Genomic DNA, 9,863 nt, shown 5'->3' with positions numbered 1-9,863 from the left:
GAAAGAGAGAGAGAGAGAGAGAGAGAGGGCGTTTAAAAAGGACGTACAAACTGCTTACTGCACAGCGTGAAGTTTTGACCAGAGCAAAGAGAGACGAGAAAAAAAAAAAAGGATTTCCTCAGTAGAGCTGCAAGTGCTGATTTCTGAATGACGAAAGCCGTGGAGATGCTTCATGCAAACGACCTGCTCGACCACATCCAACACGTGTGAAATGACCGTCTCTGCTCCTCGTAGCGTGCACAGCGTTGGCGTGAAGTCGTCTGAAAACAATCTCTCTGCTACCACGTGGTTGTTTTTAGACGATCCCAAAGACGCGACGGCGTCAGGAACCTTTTCGGTCGCTTTGTTTTCAGTTAATCCGCCCGAAGTTTTGAAAATGATTCTACAGAAGTAAGAAGACGACGCGAGGCGGAGAGAGAGCGACTTTGTTCCTGCCAACGAGATCAAACAGAAACCTGAACTGTCTGAAGAGAGAAAAAAAGGCGTGACGGATTACCTTGCTCAAAGGTACGGCTCAAAATATCAAATAGAACAGAAACAAATAGATCTGCATCACACTGCTATAGAACCAGGCGAAACGAGAGAGAGAGAGAGAGAGGGAGAGAGAGAGAGAGAGAGAGAGAGAGAGAGAGAGAGACCCAGGTGACACCGAGGATGTAACACTCACATGTTGTCCTGGATGAACTTCTTGATTTTGTTGCTGGTGAAAACGTCTCCGCTGTATTTCACCGAGCCGTCCTCGAACTTGTTGCTGAGTCTCTTCGGACGGAACAGGACGACTCCCCTGGGAAAAAAAGGAGGAAATGTTATTCTGTCTTCCCGCTGCAGCGCTGGTGATGTCAAACGTGCGACTATGAGACATTGATTCGCCGCCATCTCAAGCTTCTTACTCGGCCTCCACGTCGTTGCTCTTCAGGAGCTCCTCGGCGTTGGTGTGGGCGAAGCGGTAGTTGTCCCTCAGGGTGTTCGCTGCCTTCAGGAACTCCGTCTGTGCCGTGCTCTTGTCGTTAGCAAAGAAGCCTACGAAAGGACAGAATCGGGTTCAGCTCGGCGCCGTGTGACCGAGGTCCCACCCTCAACGGATCCCGACGATAACGCGCTCCGAAATCATAAATCTGAGACCGTGTGACTTAAAACCTTCAGTCACAAAGACGTCACTTCCTGAACCGTCTTCGTCCTAGAAGTGTTTTAAACCCGTCTTCCTTCCTTCCTCTCGGCCTACGCTGCAGAGTCCACATAACCAGATTAAAGACGTCATCATGCTGAACTGCTCTAATGCTGCGTTCAGGTGCTCCTCGGAGGCTCACAGTTTCTGAGCGCTGATGTCTGTTGTTGTCTGTTTGGACCGACTTGAGCTTTTTCCAAGCAGTTTGTCCGACGCCACACGACGCCTGCTGTTCATTTCTTCGTGTGGAAAAAAATAAAAAACTCACCGATAACACCGGCGTCTGGACTCTCGATGAACTTGAGCAGGTCGGCTTCAGCCTTGAGCTCGACAGAAGCTGGACCGGCCTGCTTCTTCAGAACACTGACGATCCCATCTACACAGAGAGAGAGAGAGAAAGAGGGCGAGAGAGAGAGATGAGGATGTGAGGTCATGAGGATGACGGAGGTGGTTGGAAGGAGCAGGTATGAGGAGACGTGTCACACCTGCAGTTCTGGGACCATCATAGGGACCGGATTCCTCTCCGTCCCTGAAGATCTTCAGGGTGGGGTAGCCGCTGACGCCGTATTTGCTGCAGACGTTGCTGTTGGCCGTGCAGTCGACCTACAGGGAGAAGAAAAGGATTGAAGAGGTTCAGCGTGCAGCACGCCGCGTTTCAAGCGGGCAGAGTCGAGCGGACTGGATCGTTTAATACCTTGGCCAGAGCGACGGTGCCTTTCAGGCGTGTGGCGGCCACCTCGTACTCAGGTGCTAGTCGTTTACAGTGGCCACACCTACAGGAGGAAGGACAAAGGATCTGTCAGAGAGGAGAACAAGCAGCCGTGCTCAGGTTTCATCCCGGCTCGGGAGATCTAGAGATATGACACCACCGACGCTCGTCGGTCTGTGAGGACGGATTTAAAGCTCCAGGAGTAAAATAAGCAGGACTAACAAGCGGATGTTTTGTTGCTGAAGACAAAACTAACTCTTGGGGGGGGGGGGGGGGGGGTCATTTAGTCTGGTGCGGGGGGTGTGTGTGTGTGTTATGGGAGGGTGCTGCGCTTAGAGGGATTTGGATTTACATTGGGCTTTTAAAATCAATATTATTTATCCCAGAAAGGAAAAAAAAACAAAGACAAACACTCTGATACAGTATGATCAGATTTATGTGTTTTTAATGGTTGAGTTGGAGGGCGTCACTGTTTGGCTGCAGCTCAGTTATCAGCTCTCTGGAGTCGCCGTCAGGCCGGGGGGGGGGGGGGGGGGGGGTCTGTAACGGGGTTAAAGGTCTCTGACTGCAGTGGAGATAAAATGAACCGTTTTAATTGTAAATCAGTCGCAGCTGCTTATCTGAAGATCTCTGCAGGTCGACTCCAGGACGAGGCGTCTCACTGTTATGACTCATTTCCTCTGTTAGACCAAACAGAAGAGTTCAACTCAACTACAGGAAAATAACATTAATAATGGGTATAAAGGGGAGGAAAGTTTGTAATGGCTTGTGATGTTATAAATTTATTAATTTTCCGGTCTGAATGACACTTTTTCTAATTTTAGTCTACATGCATTGTTTGCCTTTGAATTTCCCCAGAAAATTATATATATATATATATATATATATATATATATATATATATATATATATATATATTGAATTGAGATAGCTGTGCAAGGAAAAAAGAAGAAAATGGAGGATTAATGGAAAAATAATTAAATAAAGCTTGTTTTGATCATAAAATAAAGAATAGAATAGTTTCACGTCTCCAAAGTTTTAAATTCCACCTTTAAAATCTACAAACTGCTCCTTTAAAATCTCCTCCTGCTCATTCAAGTTTGCCTCAGTCGTACACGTCACACTTTTCGCGGGCCAATCAGAAGTCGACACCAAAACTTCTTCGGCCAATCAGAACGTTACAACAGTGGAAAAATCACACCCCTAACTTCCGCGTAGCTTCTTTCGCACTGAAAACGAAACGTAACACATTTTAAAATCAAACACTTTCTTACGCTGTATGTTAAATTAAAAATCGTGTGTAAAGTTACGCCCTACGTAAAAAGCGTAATGCCTCTCAACCATAAAGGATGGCGTACACATTTCCGCGTATAGCCTGACATGCTAACGGCCGGTTAAGCTAATTACCGACGCTTTAATCGAGCGAACACATCCGGCTCACCACGGGGCGAAGAACTCCACCAGAGCCAGGCTGTGGTCTCCGATCCGGCTGTCGAAGTCGTCGTCCGTGTAGTCGATCACGTCGCTGGCCCGGGAGAAACCGGCGAGAGCCGCCAGAAATATCAGCCTCAACATCATCGCACCTTTACCGCGAGCGTTACCGCGAGCTTCTCTTCACGTGTCCGTTATAGTGAGGGGACAGTTCGACTCTCCTGGAGCTCCTCTGGACGTGCAGGTGACTCGAACTGGACCGACAGCAGCACTCTGCTCGATAGAGAAAGAGAAAGAAGGCAGGGGACCCGTCTCCTTACCACAGTGTGGCAGCCTCCTATTGGTCAAACACACGCGTCACTCAAGCCCGTCCGGCCAATCAGAAGCGACAAATCGAATCCGCGATCTCTTGTATCCAATCGCAGCACGACAAGAAATCAGAACTCATCCTGAGCAGTTCATGTCTTCTTGTTGTCATTCTTGTAAAAAAAAAAAAAAAAAAAGCTCAGCTGGAACTTTATGAAAAGAAAAAGATAAACAGACTTAATTATAATTATATTTATATGTGTAGCTGGGCAACAAGAATGAGTGCTGTCAGATGGAGCCCCATGAGGGGGGGGGTTTCTAATTGCAAAATGTGCACATTTCAAGCTACTGCTGTGGTTTAAAGTGTTTCAGCTCTGGGGGCCCCCTTAGTGGTCTGGGGCCCGAAGCTGTTGCCTACCATGCCTGTTGACAAGCAGCACCCCTGTAAATACTTAAAAATATTCATCCAGCCACCACATTCTTTTATTTACTTGCTCACACTGATAATGTACATAACCACTATATATACTACTATATATTTTAATGCATGTCAACGTATTTTTTAAACTCTGCTGAACAGGACGTTGTGTTCTGAGTCTATCTATTGGGACGTCTCTTCTCTATAGCAACACACTTTACAGATCAACAAAGGATTTCTCAAAATAAACATCAGTCCTTTTTACCTTTTGTCGCGATGCTTTTGATGTTGTGTGTGAAGCAAAGCAACGTTTGAATTTGTGGCAGAAAAGTGCAACATTAATAAACCTGCGTTGACTAAAAGACACAAATGTCATTTTGGAATTTTATTCCTAATTTCTTTTTCTCAGAACTTGGAGGCCTTTAATTTGTTTTACTTCGGAGCAACAAAAGAGGAAAACATGATTTCAGGCTCAGGATCGGAAATAAAAGAGTTAATTAGGCTGTTTATTTATTATACAAGAACCCGTCAGGATGATGTGAATGAGGTAAATAGTTTACTGTGGTCCAAACTCCAACCTCCACTAGTTTGTGCTAATCCACCTTGACACAGGTTGCCAAGCACCTAAAAAAAAACAAGGAGAGAAGAAGAAGAAGAATGGAGACTTTCTAACAGTCTGTGAAGACCTCTGATGGACTTTTAGAGGATCTGCTGGTTGCAGGAGGAGTTTTAAATCCCCCTAATTAATCAAAAGAGAAATTAAGAACGATATAGGATATAAATGATTGTTTTTTTAGTTTTTTCGACAATCAAGTTTTCAGCAGTCATTAGGGGTGATTCTGTTTTTAGATCGTCTTCCAGGCAGACGTCTGATGAACGCTTTTATCAGCGCCTGAATTCAAACAGACAAACCTCCTCGTCTTTTAAACTGAAAACAACTTTGGCCCAGGTCGTCAGAGGACAGCTCAAACATTCATCACCATGTTGATCTGCAGCTTCCTGCGACAAGCAGGTTATCTGCTGTGGAAAATCTAAACCCACAGGATAACATGTGATGAGGACATTCTGGATACGACAAACACTTCTTGGAAATTAATTCTCATTAACCAAAGATTGTTATTTTTTTTTTTTAAAGTCTCTCATTTCTCTTTTCCACGATCAGTCGTCAGGGTGAGGAGGACTCAGTCAAAACAAGAGATTACTGAAGGTCGCATTTGTGTTACTGAACAGCACCGCGGCAAAAAGCAAAACATCCCTGAAGATGAAGATTGTCACTGTGTTCGATAATTCAACTCTTTTCCATCATGTAGCAGAAATGATTCAATCGTACTTTATTTTAAAAGATCACATTGTCAGATATCTACTGACGTAGATGATGACATGAAGGAAACCTGCAGTGTTGAAGCTTCTCTGACAACAATGCAGCAGCCAGTATGTCCTCCTTCTAACTTTAGATTCTGCTCCTGAAGGATCTGGATTTGATTGGACCAGAGAAGGTAGGCGGGGCTTTGAAGGCCGTTTTGGACGCCCCTGGGTTTGCCAGATATGAGAGCAGTTATCAGGTCAACAGGTGTTGCAGCGATGGAAGCGGGCAGTGGAACTGCTTCAGATAGAAGTGATTGTACCCGAGCTAAAAAGCCTCTGCATGTTTCTAATAAGCTCCAGCAGCAGAAAGCTGCTCAAACTAGGATCAATGTTGGAGATGAAACATGGAGAGAGGTTAGAACGCAGAAAGCTTTACAGACCCATGCAGAGCTGGCTAAACACTGAAGCTACAGTGTCCACCACATGCAGAGCTGGCGAAACACTGAAGCTACAGTGTCCACCACATGCAGAGCTGGCTAAACACTGAAGCTACAGTGTCCACCACATGCAGAGCTGGCTAAACACTGAAGCTACAGTGTCCACCACATGCAGAGCTGGCTAAACACTGAAGCTACAGTGTCCACCACATGCAGAGCTGGCTAAACACTGAAGCTACAGTGTCTCTACATGAAGAGCTGGCTAAACACTGAAGCTACAGTGTCTCTACATGCAGAGCTGGCTAAACACTGAAGCTACAGTGTCCACCACATGGTGACCTGTGTGAGCATCCACTCTAGAGAGAGAGGGGGGGGGCTCTCTGTAATGTTTAGAATTTGGTCTTCAGTACGAAGTAGTTTATCATAAAAATGTACAGACGCTTTAAAAACAACAATTTTCTTCAGACGCGTGGAGAGGAGTGAATCCATCACAAACAGTCAAATGTAGCCATTGTTGTCGTGTGCGTAAAAAAACAATCACTATTATATTAAATAAGGTGCAATGTAATAATGTAATAATGTCGTGAATGTTCTGTCCATGTGGAGGTACAAAACAAAAAGTCATCCCAGGAAAAACAAACACTGGTGTCCCTTTTTACACTCAGATTCCCAGTAGGCCTCAAAGTTCAGCTTTTCTGTCAATAATTGTTCCAAGATGTTCCTATAAAATATATTTATGTTGTTGATAAGAATCAGCACACATGAACTGACACACAGATGATCAGAGGTCCGCTTGTGCTCCACTGTGAAGAGCTGAAATCAGACTGACACTCGGAGAGGGTTCAGACTATCAGACAATGAAACCACACATTTCTGTTTTTTTTATACTCTGCTCTTAAACATGGTAACTGGTTCTTAACTGGTTCTTAACTGGTTCTTAACTGGTTCTTAACTGGTTCTTGCCTCGCTGTCATTCGTCCTGTTTTTAACCGTCATGTGTTTCATCCTTTTCCTGTGTGTGTATGTTTTTACTGTTTTTGAGGGTTGGGGAACGACATGCGGGAAAAAGAAGTCACAGGTCAAGACCCAAACCGAGGCTGCCCACCTCGTCTGTACAGGGGGGCGCGCTCACCAACCACTAGGCCACCTGCGCCCTATTCATGCTCAGAGCACATGACAGCTGTGACGGAGAACTGAAGTCACTTTGTTTCTGGTAAAACCTGGAGGTGGGCAAAGAGTGTGGGAGGAGAGCAACAACAGGTTATATAATATATTATTATTACATTTTATTCCTAGCTTTTGTTTTAGTAAAGACATGTAGAGGCAAAAAGCAGAAATATATATTTAATAAAAAAAAGGTAATTTTTTTGTTTTTTGCATTCTCCTTTATTATTTCTATAAACTGCAGTTTTATCATCGTACCAGCAGGTGGAGTGCTGTGACAGCAAAGTGCTGTATGCACAAGCAGCAGCACTTTATGCTCTTATCAAGATCTGATAAGTGACATTAAAAATACTTACCCGCTCAGATTCGTAATATGATATTATTGTTACTCCTCTTAAAACCGCAGATGTTTTGGAAAGCTTCAATTATCCCGAACAAAGATGTGTAAGGATCTAAAACTTTTGAGCTGTACTCGTTCAATCGTCTTTGATAGAGAAGGTTGAGGGTTCGATTCCCTGCTCCTGCAGCAACATGTCTGATGTGTCCTTAGGCAAGACACTTAATCCTGAATGCTCCCGCTGCTTCCCAGGCAGGAAACGAATGTGTATGAATGAATGAGTTGGTCTCTTCATCAGTGTCCATCAGTGTGTAAGTGTGACCTGCAGTGTCAAAGAGCTTCAGAAAAGAAGCTCGAGTTCACTTCAAAACAAGATATGATCAGATAGTTTTACATTCCAGCTCAGCATTTTGATTGTGACACATTTCTTCAACAGGCACATCATATATGGGCCAGCGTGAGAAAGCCTGTTTAAGAGTGAATAGACCGACATGTCTGCATTTTAAACCAGTATATTGGTCGCACCATTAAATATGATGCAGGTGTCTTTTCCGCAGTTCAGATTTGCAAACCGACAGAAAAATCGAGCTGATCCCTGAAAGCAGAGCTGCGTTTACTGTAAAGTCCCGGATCAGAGGGGAAATCACTCAAGAGACCAAATTAGGTCCGAGGACGGAGTGTGTGTGAGAGTGTGTGTGAGGAGGAGGAGCGCTGATTTAAGTGTGTTTGGAGATTTACGATGCACGTTGTAAAACATTAGTCCTGCATCAAGGTCACAAGGCCTCTTCCTTAAGACGCTTTACTCTTTCAAACCCGCCATCAATCTGAAATGTATTTTTTGAACGTTTTTTTTTTTTTAAAGATTTATTTTTGCACCTTTCTGCCTTTATTATTGAGAGATAGAGCAGAGGGGGGGGGGGGGGGGGGGGAGTGGGGCATGACAAGCGACAAAAAGAGTCAGAGGTCGGACTCGAACCCAGGCCGTCTGCAGTCTCTCTAAACGAGGCGTGGGAACCAAACACCTATTTTTAAGGACTTTCTTCAGAAAAATATGAACAAAAACTGAAACCAGAGTCATGAAGTCCTCTAAACACTGCAGCTGAAATGATTCTCATCCCCGTTTGATCCCACTGCGTGTCAGCCTCCATTTCTCCCCTCAGCGTCTGTGCAGCTCTGCAGATTTGTCTCCCATTATCCACAGAGCCCATTCCTTTCCCAAAAAAGGGGGAGCCGGTGGAGTGGTTACCACGGCAACCCGCTGGCTCCTCAGCCAAATAAGTGGAACAAGGAGGAGGAGGAGAGAAGGAGAAGAGAGGTCTGCAGCGTTATGCTTGTGACTCGCTCGGAGAGGGAGGGAGGATATTTGTGTTCGTATCCTCGCCGGGAGAGAAGCAGCAGATTCTTCGTCCCACAACAACAACACCGTCAGCTGCTGCGTGTCGTCAGAAACACTGAAGCGCCTTGTTGTCCCGTCACACAGAAACACTGGAAGAAACTGTCGCCTGTTTCATCGCTGGAGAAAATAAAAAAACATGTGTTTATTCAGAGCGGGATGAGGCAGCTGTTCCACGTTTCCTTCACTGCAGAGAAAACAAAGAGCATCTTTGCATTCGCTCCTGCATTGAAGACGCACACGCGCACGCGCACGCGCGCGCACACACTCATGAATATTCCCTTCACGCCTGTTGTTTATCTGCACCACAGACTGTAAATATGAACGGATGAAGCCTGAGTGACTGGAGGAAGCAGATCGGTTGTGTGTTTGCCTCCAGCGAGCCTTAAAAGGACACTCGAGGAACTTGTGTCCTTCCACACTGGAGTCTTGATCTGTTCGCTGCAGCTCTACATCAAACATCCTCTGAAGGACATTTCATGTGCTCACTTCTGTTGTCGGTTGAATGTGATCCTTTTTGGCTGTTATGAATATCCCTTTACATTTAACATGTCTGATATTCGATGAAGCCTCTGGTCTGTTGAGTTTAAGACAAAAACATAGACTGGACATTTCTTTTCTTTTATTGTTTGAAGTTTATTTTCATTTATCGCCCCAAAAAAAAGACCTAAAAAGACCCCCCTATTTTTTAAGCAAAATAAACTACCTGATGCAGCTCAAACTAGACATTTTCTGATTTGAGTTTAGGGTAAAAATATGTTGCCATGGCAACCGTCACAACCCAGAGTCATAGGGGTCTCTTGTTACAGAATATATTATTATTTCTATTGGCAGCCATTGGAGGAAAAACTGCAAGTTCTCTCCATTACTGTTGTAAAACAACAACATTTCTTTCCTTGTGAATTAATAATTAAGATCTTACACTGACGTCTCAGTTCAAGTTAAAGTCTTCTTGTTTTGGATCCACATTCAAAGGTCTGGTCTCTGTGACATAACAACAATCCTGGGCACCTTTTTCCAAAGCATGAAACAGTTTTGGTTTTGCTTCTTGACTAAACACGGTCACATGACGCTTTGCAACCACGCTGATCGCAATCACGCATACTGGAGCCTCGTTACCACGGTTACTTCAAGCTTGGGCTTCATGCTTGGGGGGGAAAGAAAAAAAAAACCCTCCTGGAAACCAAAGAATGAAAAC

At 44.6% G+C, this 9,863-nt stretch overlaps 1 protein-coding gene across 1 annotated transcript; it reads right to left on the bottom strand.

Moving 5' to 3' along the window:
- Positions 1 to 661: 661 nt before the first annotated feature.
- pdia3 (protein disulfide isomerase family A, member 3) lies at positions 662 to 3,651 on the bottom strand. Its single transcript, XM_079346950.1, has 6 exons — positions 3,316 to 3,651; positions 1,860 to 1,938; positions 1,651 to 1,768; positions 1,434 to 1,541; positions 891 to 1,020; positions 662 to 784 (listed from the first exon to the last, which is right to left on the bottom strand). The coding sequence occupies exons 1-6, from the start codon at positions 3,450 to 3,452 to the stop codon at positions 664 to 666; spliced, it is 693 nt and encodes a 230-aa protein (XP_079203076.1). The 5' UTR covers positions 3,453 to 3,651; the 3' UTR covers positions 662 to 663.
- Positions 3,652 to 9,863: the final 6,212 nt, after the last annotated feature.

The sequence above is a fragment of the Symphodus melops genome (genome assembly GCF_947650265.1).
Source record: "Symphodus melops genome assembly, chromosome: 6".
Lineage (NCBI taxonomy): Eukaryota > Metazoa > Chordata > Actinopteri > Labriformes > Labridae > Symphodus > Symphodus melops.
The sequence above is the reverse complement of the archived record's forward strand: the minus strand, read 5'-3'. Positions and strand labels throughout refer to the sequence as shown.